General features: G+C 33.3%; 1 protein-coding gene across 1 annotated transcript; it reads right to left on the bottom strand.

Moving 5' to 3' along the window:
- Positions 1-446: 446 nt before the first annotated feature.
- Positions 447-21,562, bottom strand: LOC132943295 (synaptic vesicle membrane protein VAT-1 homolog-like). Its single transcript, XM_061012227.1, has 9 exons — positions 20,974-21,562; positions 10,467-10,596; positions 6,964-7,179; positions 3,407-3,546; positions 3,239-3,342; positions 3,091-3,146; positions 2,812-3,006; positions 2,521-2,716; positions 447-1,515 (listed from the first exon to the last, which is right to left on the bottom strand). The coding sequence occupies exons 1-9, from the start codon at positions 21,237-21,239 to the stop codon at positions 1,481-1,483; spliced, it is 1,338 nt and encodes a 445-aa protein (XP_060868210.1). The 5' UTR covers positions 21,240-21,562; the 3' UTR covers positions 447-1,480.
- Between the last annotated feature and the right edge of the window lie 607 nt (positions 21,563-22,169).

Genomic DNA, 22,169 nt, shown 5'->3' with positions numbered 1-22,169 from the left:
TCCCTCCCCTAAGTACCAACTGGCTCCAATTTTCTACCAGAAACCACCTTCAAAGTTGAAAATTAAAGGATTTTTACCATCCCAAAATGTGACAATACACAAAAATGAAAAAATGCACATCAATACATGATTGTTTCACTCAGAATCTAAAACAAAACTGAAAAAACATTGGTACTAAGGAGTGGAACATGTATTTAATATTAACACGTTGCTAAGCTGGAGGAATAATAGAACGAGAAAATCTCATATAGCATTTTAACAATAAATGTAATCAATAATAAAAATTATATTTTGTTAAACATATTTTTATAATGATACATTTCTGAAGTTGAACATTATGTATTGCTATGTTATACCAGCTCACAGTCCTGGAAGTTGTCAACAATAAATGCCCCATTACCCCTTACCCCCTCCCACATTTATCATTGAAAATAAATAAAAACATACAATGCGTAATCATAGTTTATATTAAGTTTTAATTCTTAAATAAATGTTATCAGAATAGTACAGATGTGGTAGTTGTGTATAATTTAAAATAGGTAGTATGTATTCGATCACAAGCTTGCATAGTCACATCTAATATAATATCATTATCATAAAGATCCTTAAACCTATTATAATATTATTATTGTTGTAGACATCTTTAATTGTTTTTTCTTTTATTTTTTGATTAATGATCACTTATAGTAGTTATTGAATATACATATATAAATATATTATACTTATATATTTTTTAATAGTTTTAAACAGCACAATAAATAATATATAATAATAATAATAGTAATAATAATACTCATATAAATAAATAAATATATATGTGTATGTGTATAGATATATATTATACACAATTGCGCGCACACATTTATAATTTTTTTTTTTTTAAACAGAATTTATCCAATCTACAAAAATCATAATACATTTATAATATGTGTGTATAAATTAAAAATATATTGTTATGTAACTCCCACATGTTTTTATTTAGAAATTGTATATAAAAAAATAATGGAAAAATAAATCATTTCATGTTTTAGTATAATATAAAACTTAAAATTTAAGCTAAAAATAATAATAATAATAATAATTATAGAAAATGCATAGAGATGTACGAGTAAAATGAACCAAAACAATTATATAAAAATTAACACATAAGTATACATAATATTTGGTACATGTTCACTAGTAATAAATTAGCCTAGTGTAATAAATTGTTGATTAGGTAAAACAATTTATATCATTAATCAAAACCATAATATAGTATTTTATATAATATTATTTGACTAAGTATAAATGAAGGTAGTTTGTCAATACTTAAATGATTGAAATAAATATTTAAAATATTGCTAAAAAGGCTAAAATTGATATTTCATTGTTTAGTGTAATATAAGACTGGAAAAAAGCGCTAATGAGAAGTTTATTTTATTATTATTATTATTAAATAAGTAGGTAGTAATTTTTGAGAATGATGTCTTCACTAGTGCATTCAACTTGATTCCTTTTCCTTCTCCTTCTCTTTAGCTGAAAATTACAAATTTAATTATTTATTATAATACATTTGTGAGTGGGTGCTACTCAAAAATGTGTTTTATTTGTCTTTCGTACATGTAATGTAAATAATATTGTGCTCTTTAGTCTCTCAAACGAGCATAGAATTATAATTAATTAACAACAACATTTAAATAAAGAAGTTATTTATATCAATTCAAACCATATAATCAATTATAATACTTAAATGTCGATGATGGAAGAAAAATGGGAATGTGTCATGAATTTGAAAAATATAGATCAACAAAAGTTAAAGAGACATTCAACTCATTTTAACAAAAATATATTTTTAATCCACTTTTAAATTATTTAAAAAACAATAAAGGCAGTCATAATTTCATAACTAAATAATATAGATAGGTAGAAGCCAGTAAGTACTTAATAAAATGTTTTAAGTGAATTATAAATTTTAATTATTTTAATTAAATAAAAACAGAATACACATTTTCATTTTAATAATTAAAAGCAAGACTGATGACTGACAAGTTAGTATTGTTGTTTCTTAAGTACTTACATTATTTTATAATGGTAAAAATAGTCTAAAGTAACTTAAGGGGATTCGATACCGTGATTTTCTGTTTTTGTCTAACACACGCTCTACATAGGATATTAGACGGGTTCTTTGTCAAACATACCAATTGATCTAATGAAGCGATAAGAATTCTGAAAACAGATTTGAAATTGTCGTTTAGTCTACTTGAAATCGACTTTCAAACATTTTTGATTTTAACTTCTCCAAAAATTGAAATATGACAATTTATAAATACTCTTTTTTTAATATGACATTTTTAGAAATTTGGGGAATAATATCAAAAATGTGTGAAAGTCGATTTCAAGTAGACTTCAAGTAGATTTTCAAAATTCTTATCGCTTCATTAGATCAATTAGTATGTCTGGCAAAAAAATACATCTAAAATACTATGTCCCTTAATACGAGTTGGTTTTTAGTTATTCATATAAGTATTTATAGGAACATACTTGTAGGACTTGTAGCTTCAGGAGTTGTAGTGCCATTAGCAGAAGAATCTTCTTCTTTCTTTTCCTTTTCTTTATCGGCATTCTTTGATTTTCCTTTAACGGGTGTAGCTGGCTTTGGTTTTGGTTCCAAGCTTGGGTCTAACACAATTTTTCCAATATTTTTTCTATCGTGCATTTTTTGCATAGCCTCACCAACCTAAAATTAATTATAAACATTAATGGTTAATAAACTAAATAGGTATTTTTCTATATGCTTAAATACTTAATATTGTAATATAGATAAATACTAACGTCTTCAAAAGCCCAAGTGGAATCAATAACTGGTTTAACCTTTCCATCCTTCCATAATCCAATTACTTTGTCAAAAATGTTTGCCACATATTCAGATTGGTTTTGGTGGAACAATACTCGCCTTAAATTGAATCCCATAAGAGTTTTACTGTCATCAAACAATTTCAATGGAGAAATTTTATCCACTTGCCACCACTTCAAACATTAAAAAAAAAAATTAAAAATAGTAAACCAAGAAATTATATTTATTTTTAGTATTAACTAGATATAAAAACTTACAGATTTAGCAGCGCTAAAGAAACTTTTTGTTTCTCCTGTGACAATGTTGGATGAACCTAAAAGATTATTATACATTATAGAATGTTGACAAAAAATTTAATTAATTTTGCAAAACAGTAAAATATAAAGCTAGAAAATTTATATTTACCAAACAAGATATATTTGCCCATTGGTTTCAAAAGAGAGTATCCACGGCTACATTCTTCACCACAAACGCAGTCCAAAAAGAGATCCACTCCTTCTGGAGAAACTCTAAAAAAATCAGTTACACATTTTAGCAATATAAATTCAATAATTATCAAATGGTCTAAATTACTTTCTAACTTCAGCAGCATAATCACTACCACGTTCCAAAAGATGATCGATGGTTCCTTTTAAAGCTTCATGTTTAGTTTTTGATGCTACACCAAATACAGTGACATCTACAGTTTTGCAAAGTTGGGCGACCGCTTGACCCTGCAAATAAAATAATTTTTTAATAAGTTATATTTGTATCATTACTTTTGAATGACTTAAAGAATAATAATTATTGTTTTTCTTGTCTATTTTGTTCTAAATTATGTTTTTTATAAATGTAATAATAAGCTTAAGTTATACATTCTATTACAAAACATTAAAATATTAGAAGTTAGTAAGTACTAAATACTGATTTAATTTGATATTGGTAGACAATGATATTTTTATGGCTACAACCGTAAAATGTTCTACTAAAAACAAAAGTTGAGCTTAACTCTCCATATATTTGTAATTAAGTTTCCCTTCAGTTCAATAAAATATAAGACGAACAACAAATAAAATTAAAATATTCAACTCATTAGTAAATGTAACATAATTATATGAACTAAATATAAAACACCAAACAGCTTACAAAATATAATTCTGTTGAAGCAATAATTAATATGAAAAATAAATAGTTATCATAATGGCTTTGTAAACATTTAAATTGTTAACTAAATATAATTGTAACGAATAACGATATTAAAAACATATTAATTGTATATTGGGTTTATAACAATTTGATATTCGTTATCGATTAATCAATATCAGACATTACTACACTAGACAATTATTGTATAATCTCATTGGTTATACTACTAATTATACTTGTAGTTTGTACATCCAAACATTATTAAGTGAAAATTTATTATAACTCATAAGCATTTTAATTATCATCATTATTTAATTCAATAAAAAAAAATACTTTAATATTTTCAGAGGATTTCAACGCACTTTATCGCGTTTGTTTTCTTTCTCCGGTCCACGCGTAACAAGACTAATTCACGCAAAATAATTTTATTTGTTATGTTTTTGAGTAATTTTAGAGTTATATCACCTATTACAAAAATTATGGAGGATTATATTTTTGAGGGTATGACATATCAATTTGTCTAAATATTCTCTCAAAACAATTTAAAAATCATTTATATTTACAATTTTTTTTTATTTATTCAAAAGTCGAATACAAAGTTAAATAGTAATTAAATATAAAATCGATAAGTCAAATCTCAAAAATATTATTTTCTGTTTTTTTTTTTTTAAATAGGTGATTTTACTTTAAGATAATTCAAATATCATAAAAATTGATTTTACGTAAAAACGTTTTATCCATGTTGCGCGTGGGAGTGAGAGATTGGTAAATAAATATTGTGATAACATCCTCTTTGTTAATGCTCAACATTGACAAACTATAAACGTTTCAAAACTAACAAGTACTGCATTCACAGTAATAACTAATAAGTCTCATCATTGATTATGTATTCATAATCAATGGACTCGTGAACATCGTAAAAGGGGTATTTTTGTAATTTAATACAATATTTGAAAAAAAGTGTAATTATTATTTTTTTTAAATTATTAATTAAAATATTATAATTGTACAGATGTAAGAAGCAGATTTTTATATTTTTGATAGCTGATGAAAATATCTTTCCAGTTGTTTACCTTACAAAAGTGCAAACTTCAAACGCCTTTCACATTCTAGACTCTAGATTCTACTAATTTGGATACATTAACTATATAGTAAATATTATAAAATATATTTAGTCTGTTTAATTAAATTGCATAAATATGTAATCTGTATAATATTATCATAAAGATTCAATGATTCAAATCAATAAGCGTGTTTGTGTGAACTATGAACCGTACATGGACACGAAATATAATTACTATAAATTTATTATAATAATATAAATATGACGGACAAACCTAAATGAAACATGATATTCATAGAACGTTCGAATTCTTTGCTTTAATTATTTTGTACGGCTTTTTACCAAAGGTTATCCGCCGAGAGCTTGCGATAAATGATAATAATTATTTACAACGTCATAAGATTTCTAATCACTGAAAAGTACGGTGTTTATGGAGCAGCTAAAGACTCTAGGAGAAAATCGCGGAAGAGAGAGCGTCCATAATCGATTGATCGCGGTGAAAAACAATTGACATTTATTATTCCGCCGCTGCGCTGAGTAAACACGCGCGAGTTTTCCAGTCGGTGTTTTTTTTTTCACAGACGCAAGTAGACTAGTTTCTTATCTCTCTTGGCGGCGGGGAAAGAACGAAGTCGACCTATTACTCAATTCAATTATGTATAATAATATTGAATCTTGTATGACATTCCGACGGCGATTACTCGCATTCGAGACATTTCGAATAATTATTGTGTACACGCAATAATATATTCAAATGTGGCGTAGGATTAAGCATACCTACTTTTATAGTATATTATTATAACATATAAATATACTAGATTATAAAAATATAATCATATTTATTATTCATATACAATATAATATATTATGTTATAAATTTGTAATAGGTATATTATGAACATGATGGTAGTTAGGTATATTGTTATGTACTGCAGTGTTTACAATTTACTTGTGTTGTGTTGAAGTTTTGGTTTTTCAAGTTTATAAAGTATTAGCTACGGTTTAGTTTTCGATTTCGAATGACCCCAAAATTGGTGGTGATCAATAGTGAAAGGGAGCTAACGGGTACGGGGGATTAGCCTGCTAAAATAATTTCAACAACCCCATCACCCTTAAAAAAATGTCTACGTTTTTTGATTAGGTATTATTTTAGTTGGCAATATTGGAACTGTTTATTATTTTAAAATATTTTATAAATTGGATTCTGTTTTTCTTTAGTGAAGATAACCCTAACCTATCATAGGTTACCTATGTACAAAAATAGGTATTTGATAATATTTATAAAAAAGTTATTACATAGGTATAGTGTATGCAAATTAATTTTAGGTGGAACTCAAGCCCCTCTTCAATGTAAAGGTTAATTTAGTTACTCCCATGTTAATGATGTTATAGGTATAAAGTTATATAAATTACCTTTGGATTGTTATCAAAAAATTCATATTTAAACACTTTATTTCAAAATTGTCCGAAAGAAAATTTTTGTTGGAAAATGTACAAAACTAGTAACGAGCAATCAAATCTAAACGACAAAAATATTGGTACAATTATACAAGTGTACAACAATATTTTAGTGGTATAACACGCATGTACAATGTGGAGTTTTCACACCACTATTTCTCACAAATACGGACTGCAATTTCACACGTTTCGATATTATGATATTGCCTCCGAGTCTGGGCCATTCCTCATTAGTTACGGTCAAAAGTTAAAAGTTACTTGGTATTTTTTTCAAACTTAGTTGGGGTCCAGTGTTCACGGCTTAAAGTTGGTAAATATACCTAAATCGTTTTGTAACTTAAACATACAACTGCTGCAGATCAGATTCTAACTTTGACTGCTTAGAGTCGCTCGGGCACGGTTACTACTCTATACATCATATTATATTATGATAATATGTAAAATGTATATTATAACATAACATATAATTAAAATATACACTTACCACCCCGCCACCGGCCGAGTGAAGTATCAGGCTGCTGCCGGGCTTGACGGCGCCCAATTCGAACAGCAACACGTAGGCAACGATGTAGTTGGTGGCCAAGGCCGCGGCGTCCACATAGTTCAGGCCATCCGGTATGGCAAACACGTTTTTGGCCGGCACGGACACGAGCTCGGACCACGCACGCCACTCGGGCAACGCCACGACGCGATCGCCGACCTGCGGACAAAATATACAGGATTCAGGATTGTTATCACAATATTTATTATATAATAAAAATAACAAATTTAAATACGAATTGATAACAATCGATTTGTGTTGGTTCGACTATAACATATATTATGTCATAATATTATTGTATTTGTATCGGTAACATTATATTATAGGTATTTCAATATTTGAATAGATGAATTTCATATAAATTTATTAGTTTCTTATTCCATACTGGAAAAATATACAACAAACCTGGTTATAATATATATATGTATATACTATATTATATTATATATTATTATGGCTGATGGATAATTTACTCAATTCGTCTCCAAAATATTCCGAACGACTTTACGCGTTGTACGAGTTATATTCGTATTATAATATTATGTACGTCTACTATCGTATAGATTATACAAATACGGCTATACAAGCAATACGTTATAAAAATAATAATAATATCATCGTCGTTATTGTTATTATTATGGTAATCAATTTGCACGTGGGAGAACGACGTCTGTTTTTCAGTTTTTCATAATAACCAACGAGCAAACCGGTTGTCAGTCACGAACGATAAAAAAAAGTTACTATTTATAGAATTTTACGAGCACTGGGGGCTAATAGTAATAATAATATTTAATAATGATAGGGGACTGAAGATGTAATCCCCCGGAGCCATTTTAATTTTGGAACGTATCATCACGGGTCTATGCGTAGAATTCGATATTTACTCGTGAGTTTTGACACTTCAGTATTATAGTCAATAATATATAGTATAGACAATATTATAGTATAGACAATATTATAGTACGTCGATCATAGTGATATTATGATTTGATTAAATAGCCAATAGGTCATATTAATGTCAGAGACATTAATTGGATAATTTGATAATATGTGTATCAACTATCAAATAATATTATAATAATTACGATTATTACAAATATTATGTCAGAATATGTAATTATATTTAGACAAATAAAGTTATACCAATTTATTGTATTTGAAAATAATACAATTGTATAGAGAATGCTCTTGTGTTTATACTTTTATCCGATGATTTTTGTAATATCTTAGTTTAATTGCTTCGATAATTAAAAAAAAAATAACTAATTTAAAAATGCACTATAAGTGAATACAATACTGATGAATATAATATTATGTTTTTACTCTATTATATTTTTTTTTTAAATATTTATATTTGATATTCGCCGGTTTTTTTCATACAAACAGTCATCTATAATGTTATTGCATTGAACATCATATTTATTTAATCAGAAAATAAAGAAATTTTTTTCGATAAAATGCAAGTTTTGTTTCGGTGGTATCTCTGATAGAAAAAAAAATCCCGACGTACACTTATATTATCTCTCCTCAGTCCTCGTCACAGTCTTGTTAACGATCTGCATCTGGTGTAACGCATTTGTGTTGTCACTATATCATAAGGGATAAAAAAAATAATACACGTGTTGACGTATTTAGTGGTTACTGAGACTGCAATCGTGTACCACCACCGAACAGCTGCGATGTAACGTTATCGGTCCTTTTTTTCGTGGTTTACCTCGGTCGAAAAAATAAATCCTAGTGAATGCACATTAACATGCATTTGTCTGTACGATCGTCGTAACGCCGACATTATTAGCGGTTGACGTGTGGTACGAGGAAATACCACGAATAAAGTTTTAAAAAACTTAAATTCCGAGACAATACGTTGGCGACAACGACCATAACGTAGCGGACACGCACACGCGGGCATAAAAAAAATGATCGAATTGGCTGTTTATCCACACCTTCCTCCCTTCCCCCCACGAGCATAGACCACTACGATGAATAATGATCACCAAAGATGCCGGCCATTGAATAGGTGTGTGGTATGTATATATTGCAGTATTCGATTATTAAATAATTAGACTCAATGAGGATCAATTATCGTCATTATTCACGTTTCACACGACATCGCAGCACATTCTTCGGTCTGTGGCCCGCACGTGTGAGAGCGCCCGCCGAGTATCCACGTCTCCATGACACTATAATATTATATACGAATAAAAGTGACGGCAGCAAACGGCAGCGCGTCTTCACTTCTCTCCCCCAACACGTATAAAAAAGAAACGGTCTATTAAATTTTTTTTTTTACTTAATCATATTGACCACGACGACGACGTTTGCATACCACGAGGTTAGTAATCCGTGTAGCTTCTCTATGCGGGTTATAGTTTAATTATTATATCGTCTGTATATACAGCACACGCACCGCTGCAGTATTATAATAATATTATGTACACGCCGGACCCTTCTGTGACATTGAACAGAGTAATAATACGTCCGTCACTTAAGAAAATAACCGTCGCCCCGTCGCCATTCCGGTCTAGATGATAACATTGTATTTGTAATTTGTATTATACGAAAATCTACCACAGACGATTCTATTGTAAGTATATAAGGAGTAAGGACGCCACGGCTGCCACACCTTCTTCACCTCTACACGCTTATTTTAACCGCACGTGGTTCGCATGAACGAATAGAAACTTGTCCCTTTCGACGACTGTGTATACACACAGATACGAACGAAATTAATGTCGAGCAACGCGTTTTACTGGATCTCGATGACGGAGGCTATGTGATGAGTGTATGATGCGAAGGCAATTGAAATTTATCCCTGTCGATCGTATACCATATACGTTTCTAAATTCCTTCACATATATAAATTCTTAATCGTGTCTTTAACCCCAGACGAGGCGGCTGTATGGGTACCATGTATACATAATAATATTCTACACACCACTATACGAGAGATCGCGCCCGCAATGTTACACGCGAGCGCCGGATGCGAACCGACGCTTCGGCGGACGGAATAGTTTAAATTAAGCCGAGCTGTTAAACGCACACATGCTTTTTTCTCGTGTATCAAGTGACTCGTATGTACATAAGATATATCATTATTAATCTCCGTCAAATACTCGCGTGGGCAACGATACGCGAATATTATTTTCGTTTCGTTATTCATTTGTCTATTAAAAGAATTTGACACCGGGGAATCGCGTATATAATATTATTATAACACATGAAGTAAAAATCAAGAGCGACCGGAAAATTGATACGCCTACGTTTCAAAACTCGATACTACCGACGAACACAATAATAATAATAATAATAACATCCTATATATAAGATGTCATATATCACACACGGTTGTTGGTCACGAATTCGTATCACTGTAATTTATTACAATATGTAGAAGTCGTTTTCCGCATCACGATATAATATATAGGTATACAGAAGATATATCTCACCTTGAACTTCTCAACACCTTCTGCGACTTGCTCGATGATTCCGGAGCATTCGAAACCCAATATGAACGGAGCTTTAGGCAGAGACTCGATCACGCCTTGTCGGGCCATTAAATCTTGGAAATTCAAACCACTAGAAAAAAAAATCATCGGAATAATTAATAAAAATACATATTAAATAAGCAATTTCGTTATAACGGGTTTTTTTTTCAAAGTAATAAATTATAGAAGTTAATAATTAATGTAAAATATGGCGAACCTCCTGCAAGCGAGCCTTGTCGTCATCACAGTATCAAACCATTTACGGCCATTTATTGATTGCGATAAAATTATGATATAGATATGTATAGATAGTATTATACACAATTATAATATTATAACATGCGCCGAAAAAATATTTTTTCTTAAAATTGTTGGTCAGAAAAACATGAACCCATCCTGAAATGGTTTTTGGTGTACGACTGTAGTACGCTTATATGACTAATCGATTATAGTCGATATCATTATAGAGAATATATTTTATAAGTATACATTTATACTATACATTTTTACAATAAGTTGTACGGTTATCATTATCCATATTCCATCTCATTTTAAAAATACAAGATTACTACGATAAAAAAGTAGAAGTACAAACCATGGGGGGTAATAGTTAGGTGTGTAAATTGTAAGTACCTATACCAACTAACTATAATATTATATGTATATGGATAAATTGATTCGATATCGATAACAATATAGATTATACAGGTGTCTTCTTCTTCAACATAAAACTGTTGATACGACACACGATACACTTTCATTTCCGCGTAAAAATCGCATTGTCGTTAGTAGGTACACGACAAAATGGATTTTGTGTATTTTTTTTTTCAATTTGTACAATCGAAAAATGTAATCCACTTATCGTGTCGCCAACACCGGTGGACGGGCGGCGGCGCCACGTACAATATACTACCTGTTATACCTATACGTATATTGTATATACCGCTATAATAGTATATGAGACACGGGAAACGAGGTGATTCAGAACGACAGTGTATAATCGAGTTTCAAAAGCATTTTCAGCCCGCCACCGTGTCGGTGCGCCAAATCGAGGGGGCGGTTATGGCGGACACGGAAAACAAACGTTGCTATTATTGGACGTCGCGCGCCCCAGTTGGCCCGATTTTTATTTTATTACGAGACACGATCTAGTACAATAATTATATCGTAATGTAAACGGAGCGCGACGGCGTCAGCAGCAGTGGCGACGACGAGGGCTGCAGTGGCGGCGACGAGGGCTGCAGTGGCGACGACGATGACGGCATCCGTCGCGTGACCGGTGGTAGTTAAATAGTGTACAAGTGATATTATATATATCGTAGTCGGGTGGAATAACCCCTGGAGAGATGGCGGGGTGGCGGGGTGGCGGCAGTCATGAGTATACTGCATAGTAGGTATGTTATATGAGTATAATATATTATTATGTTTGGTGTGGTCGGTTGGTATGGGTAGTATATAGTCGTCCTCGTGGTTTGTAAATTTTTGTAGAATTCGCGGGGTGTATCCACGCGCGTTCGTGTGACGGGGCCGGGGTAGAAAAGGGGAGAAAAAAACCGTATTTGTCAGTGACGCCGACGTGTCTAGACGTGTTGTGCAGTCACGTAACGCGGTTGCCGCCAGCCGCCGGGCCGCCGCCGCGCCGCGACACTGCACGTCACCCATTATATTATATTATATAGGTGTATTATTTGTAACGACCACGTCGTTTTTATAATATTTATATAATAATACTACTACTACTACTACTACGCACGGCGATACGTTTTTATTATTATTAGGTACCTACGTTATAATATATAACGCACGTATGTGATGTATAATAGTAATAACATAACCCGTAGAATTTTTAATAATAATAAAATAAATTAAGTCTAGCAATATGAATACGTCGTGCAGGCGGCGAAGCGCGTTCGTTAAAACGAAGTGGGTCGTTGAAACGATATAATATAACAAATCGCGACACTGGTCTTAATTTTTATCCCTTTGGATTATTAATATTATTGCCCGACGACTACCCACTCGTAATAACAACCACTGCAACTGGCCAGAAGTAATTTAATGCGTTTCCTCGGAGGCTCAGACTCTCTGAGAGTCAATGTCGCACTTATTATCTGCCGGCGCACCGTGACATTTCATATTGTGTTAGGCGTGTTGATAATATAACGGTTTTTATATTGCCTCCCCGTGCACTGCTCCAAAGAGATTAGCTAAAAATTTCGGATGTGACGAGGTCGTTTTCATAATAATATAATAGTAATATAATACCTATACATTCCTATATTATATTCACGCGGCGAGAACTTACGTTACTACCACCTTTTGATGCGGTCATGCGGGTCGCGGAATAATAGTGTTTCTCGATTACCCGTTGACGTTGCAGCCACCCCGTCAATCCGAGAAAATTCGAAATAAAATTAATAATATAGGTACTGTTCCGGAGATACGTCAAGTACTATAGGTACAATTGGAAAACAGCGAAAATCAGTCGACCGTACCGACTTATTCCCAATTTTTTTTGTATATAATGAAAATACGTATATATAGGTAGTTGCCTACTAAATCGTGCCACTGTGCCAGCGTACGACGAATGCAGATTTCTCCTTGTCGACGGTTAACGACAATCGTACCGGAACAAACTTTTCTTTTCCAACCCTCCTCCCAACACCCATAGTTCTATATTTTATATCACTACTAGATGCACGAGTCACTGATTCACTCCACGATAAAAAATAAAAAATAAAGACTTATCATTATTTGAACACTCAAGTAAATAGATAAGGTCAAACCGTGTCGGTGTGCAGTATTCATTGGCGGTTCGGAAACAAGGAAGCTACTTTTGTATTAATTACTTTTAGTTTTTACTGTGTAGTGTGCTATGATTCAACGCTATATAAGCCGATTTATGTACTTATACGGGTTTATTATTATTTTATCCGCAATAATGTTGATTGTTGTTCAAAGGATCCAACCTCATTTTATTTTTTTTTCTTCGTTAACAATATTGTTTATTAGCTTCAACTGATGTACAAATATACAGTGAAAAAATGTTCATTGTGTTTGTACACGTGGCGACATGACACAATATAAATCATCTGTAATCCCGGCATCATCAACCTAAATCATTATAATATTATATTATACTGTAGGTACCTACGTAAATAAAAAGAATTAGCTATTGAAATTCGTACTGGGGTCATAAACCTAATTATTTTCTATGATATAACTATATAAGATATAACGTTAATCATAAAAACATCCAGGATCGATGTCTCCTACTTGAAATTTCTGAAAAGAACATTCCATGGCATTAATGACAGTACGCATATAGCGCGTGGACACGTTATTCCGCAAGTATGTAGACATGTAGTCATTTATGAAAATGCAATTGCAATATGCATATAAAGTTAAGTTCAGTGTTTGATTATAAGCATTATGTAGTATACAAGATACAGCCAACAATCAACATTAATATTGTATGAATAAGCATACAAAAATTATTGTTTATTACATTCTATTAAATATTGTAATCAACTAAACGCTTCAAATAGTATTATCTAATACGACATTATAGTGCAGTATAATAAAGAATACTAAATATACATACGAATAAGCTTATTTTATGATTTCGGAAAGAACATAGTATAATATTATAAACGGCATTGCCAAAACCATTTTTTGTACAACCAACGTAAAAATGAATTATACGAGTAAAGACGGGAGGGACGTACAAATTTTATAAAAATCCAGGCTGATGTGATTTTTGAGTCAATTGGCCAAAATGCCAAATATGTAAAATGCATTGTTCGCGAACATGACACCGGTACCCATAATATAAATAGTGATATGTGGGAGGGGGGGGGGGTGTACAAAATTTTGAAATGGTGGTCACAAATTTGTACAAATTACTTAACAATTACTGGAACTAAAATTCAAACATATGTGGGTGCCAGCGTCACGACTCACATACCTATAGCAATTATTTATTTTTTTTATAACATTATAATATATAATATTGTTATAGTGTTATCGAAAATACGATGACACATCAGTTGTTGAGTTAACAAGCACTTCCAAATATTTAATCCGTATTCAATTTATCTCGGTCAAGAGTCAAAATTACTATTATAATTTAGGTATAAGTTATCACGATTATCACCCATCGTTAAAATAACGATAGTCTTTCATCATATTGTTGTTGTCATGTTTAATTTAAACATTTGAGTATACAATTGGTAATACTTAACTATTTTATTTTCTGAAATAAAAAATTGATTTGTAAGTTAATTTTTTTCTAATAACATTTAAAATTATAAATCGATATATATTAAAAATGTGAAACCACCTGTAATAAATAGACAAAATTAAATTTATTAGATTAGAAATTTTTATTTGTAGAGTGAATTTATGATAAATTATATTATGTATATTGTATTAATTGTTTTTAATTTAATTTTAATCCCACTTTATATTATAATCTAACGATCGAGATGAGTGCCCGGAATCCGGCTATTGCATCACATCCAGTTTTTTTTATTGTTAAATTTAAAAAAAAATCTTTTTGAAATGAATATTTACTTTTTAAATGAACTGTAATTTATTGTAATTGATAAACGGTAAAAAAAATAGGAACATATGGCTACAACAAGCACTTTTAAGGTAATCTGTAGCCCTGTGCATAATACCGCTGGCATAATATAATGAAATGTTATAAGTTATAAATTACGAGTACCTATTTTAAAAATACTCATCACGTTTCGGAGGAATCAATTTGCTTCTATTTTCAACACTGAGGGTGGTTTCTGGTAGAAAATGTTATCTAATTAGTGCTTAGGGTGGTGTGAATGTATTAGGACATTTAATGTAATAGAAAACATGAACAAAAAACTATGGGAAATGAAAATAAAATTATTTTATTTTATTCATAGAAGAGTAATAATCATAGAAACCATGATCACCAAGTATTAGCATTTTCTAGACATGATAATATATTGTAATCTTTAAAATATTTTGACTCTTGTTCGACTTTTTAACATTTTTTTTTATTTATGTTGATATCGTTTTTTGCAAACAATTATTATTGATAATTTGTTGCAATTTAAAAATATTAATCATGGAAATTTAAAACTTTTCACTATTTTTAAGCTAGCTATTTATAGATTATACCACCAACCTATTTACACAATTCAATGGTATGCCGATTGCCGATATCGACTTACATAAGTTACATGTATTTTTTTTGCTAAAAATTTGTTTAACCTCATAAACTAAGAAAATACTTGTGCGATATTGCGAAAATATAAATATAATATGAAATACCTATATCATAATATAATAAATGTACTAGGGATCCTTAGAACTAGATGTCAGTTTCCTTAGCTCAGAATCGTTTTTTTTATACAACGATTCATCATTGAATCCAAATTAAACAAACCTATATTACTGTGACCTACTCAATGACGATAAATACACCCGGAATCTACTATGCGCTTACAAAGCAGAAGGAGTTCTTCAGTCTTTGTAATGTTAAGTTGATCAGTTTCAAGAGAACTATTTTTTTTTCAAATGTATAGTCAAAATAACACTTATCGGTATAGTCGTTATTAACAAATTAATTAAATATTAGAATTTAGAGACGGATGTAAATTTCAAATGATATATTTAAAAGCTTATTTATCAAATATCAATGCGCCATAATGGCATAGTCCATATTAGTATAAAAATGTCATTAGTAGGTATAACTACAAATTAAATAAATATCAACACATTATAAAGTATTTTATTCGATGAATAAAAAATATGTTTGGTATTTCATTTAAACAAGGAATTCCTGCACGATTTCGAATAACACACCCCTATGGCAAAGAATGTTATCACTTCCTTCCGTTATAATATGTGCACCATCCAATCGAGTTTTTTTACCATAAATCTTTTGTTATACATTTCGTGTTTTTCAACCCTTACTTTCAATTTTGAAATCGAAAATATTTTTTATTCTCGGCTAGGTCGGTTTAGACTATATATAACAATGCACGTTAGGCAAAACCGATACTATATAATTTAATATAGTTCTATAAATTCTATAAACTATAAAAAGTTTTTAAAGACATTTTCACAAACAGAAAACAATAATTCTACGAAAACATGGTTAAACAGTTGAACAATTTAAAATATATATACAAAATTCGTATATTTATTTAGATAAGATAACCTATTTGGTGATAGTTTAGTTCACCAAATATTATAAACAATAAAATAAGTAAAAATGGTCGAGTAAAATATGAACTGTTGAATAAATATTTTTGTCCAGACACTCGACAATTTAATTTTTAGACCAAAATTTCAACTATTTTAATCCGTTTATTATGTTATTATAATGATAGTAGGAATGCCATAGAGTGTTGTTTATTGTTATTAAGTTAATATAAAAACTATGTTATTAAGTGTTCGATAACAATGTACGTATAGGTATTAAAATTAATTAGTTTACACATTAGTCTTCGAATTCCGTAGGTAATATAAAATAATGGGATCGGCACGAATGACTCATCGCGAAACCGGGGCGGGAGCGCTTTTCGCATCGACCGATCGATCACAAGCGCACGTACACACCCATCCACACCAAAACCTGCTACGAAAATATAATGTCCTCATTGCATCCCTTCGTGGCAAAACGGAAAATCTGCATCACGATAACGAATTTTGAGCATACGAGGTGATACGAGCAAAGAAGTTAAGATGATGTCAACTCATTGTTAGTTTTCTCCAGTTTACTCTCTCTGGCCCACGCGTAACATGGACAATACAAATTCACGAAAAATAATTTTTTTTATGTTTTTGAGTTATCTTGAGGACGCTACACGGGCATTTGTTGTCTCCGTCTTACAAGTGCCCAACATACCAAATTTACGCTCAGCAGTTCACGTTTAGCTTCGTTATAACAGAAATTATAAAGAATAATATTTTTGAGTGTAGACAATATGTCTAAATATTTTCTCTAAACAATTTAATATCCATTTAAATGTACAACATTTATTTTTTTATAAAGTCAAATAATAATACAATTTTAAACCCATCATGTGTAAAAAATATTATTCCCTATAATTTTTGTAATAAGTGATTTTACTCTAAGATTAGGTACCTACTCAATAATCACAAAAAAAAAACTATTTTACGTGAATTTGTCTGATCTATATTATGTTGGGCGTGGGCCTGAGAGAGAAAACATATTGCACTGACGTTCTTTTAAAACTACAATTTTTCTTTTTTTCATAGAACGGTGCATGGACCGAAAGAAAGGGCGGCATGAGGGCAATCGTCGGGTGACAGATTTAAGTCGTGCCGGCGAGGGGAGGTAGATGGGGGAATACGCGTCGAAAGGGTGGCGACTTGTAAGCCACCGTTGCAGCGCACTAATGCTGTCTGCCGTTATAAAGTACGATATTACACTGGACTTGTTGATCCCTTCGCGATATTGTGATAACGAGCGTGTGTGTGTGTATGCAAGCCAAGACGGTTGCCGCGTGTACGAAAGGCAGCGGCAACTACGACCGTCGAACCCGTCGGCGTCGTCAAACCGATCGCAACATGTGTTCGTGCCTTGCCGCGGCGTTGCCAGGTTTGGTCAAAACATCCCTGCCGCGGCACCACCGCGAGCCCAGCCCCGTACGTGTTACATATATATATATATATGTTATGATAATACAACCTACGCCCAAATCGTCCGTTCGCAAAAAAAAAATGCGCGTCATGGTCATAATATTCTGTTACAAATCTCCATACACGATTTCGTAAACGAGCACATCCCAATTGTTACGCGCTTCAAAAGAAACCGGATTTTATTCGTATATAGGTTTACCTACAGTGAGATTTTTTTTCGGCCAAGATGACGGACGTACAAATGTTTTATGTCTAATTTTAGTATTTTACTAGATACGTAATAAATTATTTGTCGGTATTCAACCCGCCGACCGTTTTGAACGTCATTAAATTTACGATTCTCCAGACTGGTTTTTTTTTATAAATATATTTTACTAACGATTTTTGTTTATCGATATTCTATTATTTTCAAGATACGTATAGACGCTCCGCGTGTATTATCACTATTATCATTATTTATTTAATGCCCGGTGCCATTATAGACCAACGATAGGACTATAGGAGTATTGTGTATTAGCACATATCGCGAGGTGGCAAACAATACTCGTCGATAATAATGACGACTACGATTAACGATCGCCACCCGAGTTTTCGCCTACCAGGCAAAAAAGATGGATACTAACCGTATACCATTGCCTGCACACGGTTATAGAAATAGAATGCCGCTTTCAAATTCTATGACAGCGAAGGCGGTAGGAGGGGGGAGGGTCCGAGTATAACATTAAGAACAATCGACACCGGAAAGATTTCCACGACGTTAAAATAAGAAAAAATCTCGGAAAAAATATAATAAATAAAAAACCATCAATACGATAACGCGATTTAACGTTACAATATTTTGTATCACCAAAACACGAAGGGATCGAGGAATTGAGATTTAAGACTTTGCCAGCCTTAACAGCCGGATCGGGGGTTGGCGATTGTGGTAGTAAACGAAGGACTCGCGGACGGAGGACGATAGATTTTCGCGAGTGTTAGGTCAGTCACATTCAACGGGTTTTTGGGCGAACGAACAAGTAGTAAAAACCGCCTTCGCACGAAACGAGAGCACACACGCGCAAGTTATTACATAATATATATAATATACACATTGTTGAGTTGTAGTTTTTGTCTTTCGATAGTCCAGACGGCGGCGCGCGCGTCTCAGGCCAAGGTTATCCAATTCCCTTTTTACTAAGCTATTATTATTTTATTCTGTTCGTTCTGGTAATTGAACAAAATCCGACCGTTAAAAACTCGGTCGGGCTTACAAACATAGATAATATTTAAATGACTCGGTCATCATTTTGTCGTTCTATAAATGCGTCGGTGCCCGGTGGTAATAATCACTTTAAATTTTTTCGTAGAACCGCCGCCACAACAACTAACAATTCTGAAAATTCCGTTATTTTCCATTTCCGCGCCGGCTGGTTAACACAAACAACCGATTATTTATTTTTAATGTTTTCGACATTAATCTGTCATCATCGAATACACGGTATATACATATCTTTTTTTGTACTGTTTGAAGAGCTGTTATACGTTTAAGCGTACAAATCGAACGTTCAATGATGACAGATTTTTTAACGCCGTGATGGTTATGGTTATCACTTATCAATAATAAGTTTAGTAGTAATATAAAAAATAAAACCGTTTTGGAAATGGAAAATGATTTAACGATATTTGATCGTCCATATGTTTCGTTTCGTTTTCTAGCGAGCACCCCGCCCGTCAAATGACTATTGTTGTGCGCGAACTCGAGCAAAAACGCAACACGTTGTCGGCGCCGAACAACGGAATACCAAACCCCAGTGGTTTACACCCGTCGAATGAGTCTACTACGTCAAACTACGGGTCCGGTTACTACGTAGAACGGTCGCGGCGAAAAGGGGGAATTAAAAACCAGCCTGAGACGTCCATATATTCCTCGTTCGGTGTTTGTGTACACACGAACGTCGGACGAATGGAAAAAAGAATATTAAAAATTATTATAACGACGACAATGTATAAAAGGAGATTTGGACACAAATAAACAGGTGGGAACGGCGGGACAGCTGCTACCATGTGTACGTCGATCGGGAGGGGTTCCGTTGTCGCAGCCACCGCGGGTAACGATTTATGGCCGAAAAGACGAATAATAATTATTGTCGTCGTCGTCTCCACCGCTGTGTAACACTCGTGTGAAAACTGATGCGAAACATTATTATTTATTATTATCGTTTGTCGTCGTCCGTGGGCTTAGGGCTCAGGGAGAGATTACGATGAACAGGTAGCCGGTAGTTGCGAGCTGACGTGGTATTATCTCTATTATCCGCCCAACTACGAATGCGGGGTCGGCGGCGATCAATGAGAGAGAAATCGTGGGACGACAACAGGTTTTCGTCTTCTCTTATACATTTACCTAATCTTTACGTATGGTTAGAGCAATATAAAGATCATACTACAGATATACGAGGTAGCGGCTAAATAATAAATTCTGAGCAAAAAACGGGAAAGAAAAACGCCCCGGGCGGCGGTAGCACCACTATACCATTTCCCACCCGACAACTACTGTTGTGTTCTTATCTTCCGTTCGACGACCAATCCGCAACAATCATGTTGAAACACATAATTAACTATAATAATTAAAAATATTTTGTTCTCGCGGACGATTTATTTTTACGCACAAATTCTAAGGGGAGCGGGTTCGAACCGTTAAACGCAATACGCAACCACCATATGTTAGAGTCGGCGTCGTCGACAACGGACTGGTAGTACGACTGTCGGATAATGGTACCCGTAATGTAAACAAAATAAAAGTAAAACTATAATGTTCTGAAAAAAGATAACTCACCACGCCTTTACCCTGATGACGACTTCACCCTCGCCCATGGTCGGTTCGGGCTTCTTCAGGATCTTGACGGACTTGAGACCGCCGAACCCGGTGAGCACGACGGCTCTCATCTCGGCCTTGGGTGGTTCCTCGACGGCGGCCACCGCAGCTTTTCCATTGCCCTCGGCTTTTGACTGTTCAACGGCGGTCTCGGACGCCGGTTTCTCCTGCAGCTGGTCGCCTACGGCCGCTGCTGCCGCCGCCACTGGTGCATTTTCTTCAGCCATATCGTTCGATGTGGATTTTAAAACGTCGAAAGTGTGTGAGAGAAAAAAAATGATCCTTAAGGGTTTTCTGTTAGAAAAGAAATGTATATAAAACTCGTATAGATATAGCCGGCGTACGTGCGGGATTTCGTATGCAAGTGAGTGACGAGATAGAATCGACGACCGACTGAGTCCGCGTTACAACGATGAGTGCCGAGTGTACGGTGGACGCTATGGTCGCTATGTTCGTATTGGCGCCGACAGCGTTGCCGAAAGAACACGGAGCGCGGATTGCGGCGGCGGCGTCGATGATTCGTCCGGCGGCAGTGGTGCTGAGTGCTGATGGCGACGGGCGGCGGCGGCAGTAAGTTGTACACCACCCTCTCGTGCAATAAAATTCCTTCTCCTTTCTAATTTTCTATACACGTACTGGGAGCCGCAGTGTGGCCACGCAACTGTTGTGCAGTTACCGTACGACGACGGTACCAAAATACGGTAATTATGCCGTCAGCCGGCCGACGAAACGGAAGTTCGTTATTTTTTATATTAACGCCCTACGTTTGGGCGTTTACTGTACTTCTGTATGCAAGTTTTCCGACTGCCATCGCCCATGCCCCATCGTAGCACCCTGCAATAGTGCCAGCACCGTCTAATAATAATACGTCCAAGTTTTTTTGATTATGCTTTTTTTTACTTCTAAACTCGTTACCGAAGGGCGCGAATTCCGACAATTGTATATTTTATTGGATGCGATTTCTCAATTTTGTATTTTCCAAATCAATTGCTTTTTGACAAGTGCCAAAGTAAAAATGATCAAATGTATTACGCATCATACTGTATCATAATACATCACTTATCAGAGCATAGTTATGTAGTTAAATAGTTAATCTATTTGATATTTAATTCACATTATTGTACATGGATACTTTTTCATATTTTTGTCGAGTTAAT

Source organism: Metopolophium dirhodum, chromosome 4 (genome assembly GCF_019925205.1).
Source record: "Metopolophium dirhodum isolate CAU chromosome 4, ASM1992520v1, whole genome shotgun sequence".
Classification (NCBI taxonomy): domain Eukaryota; kingdom Metazoa; phylum Arthropoda; class Insecta; order Hemiptera; family Aphididae; genus Metopolophium; species Metopolophium dirhodum.
The sequence above is the reverse complement of the archived record's forward strand: the minus strand, read 5'-3'. Positions and strand labels throughout refer to the sequence as shown.

Coding starts and splice junctions, on each gene's coding strand:
- LOC132943295 (XM_061012227.1), bottom strand. CDS start 21,239: ATGGCTGAAGAAAATGCACCAGTGGCGGCGGCAGCAGCGGCCGTAGGC. Junction 3,147..3,238: donor GGGCAAATATATCTTGTTTG/GTAAATATAAAT, acceptor ATAATCTTTTAG/GTTCATCCAACATTGTCACA. Junction 1,516..2,520: donor TGAAGCTACAAGTCCTACAA/GTATGTTCCTAT, acceptor TGTAATTTTCAG/CTAAAGAGAAGGAGAAGGAA.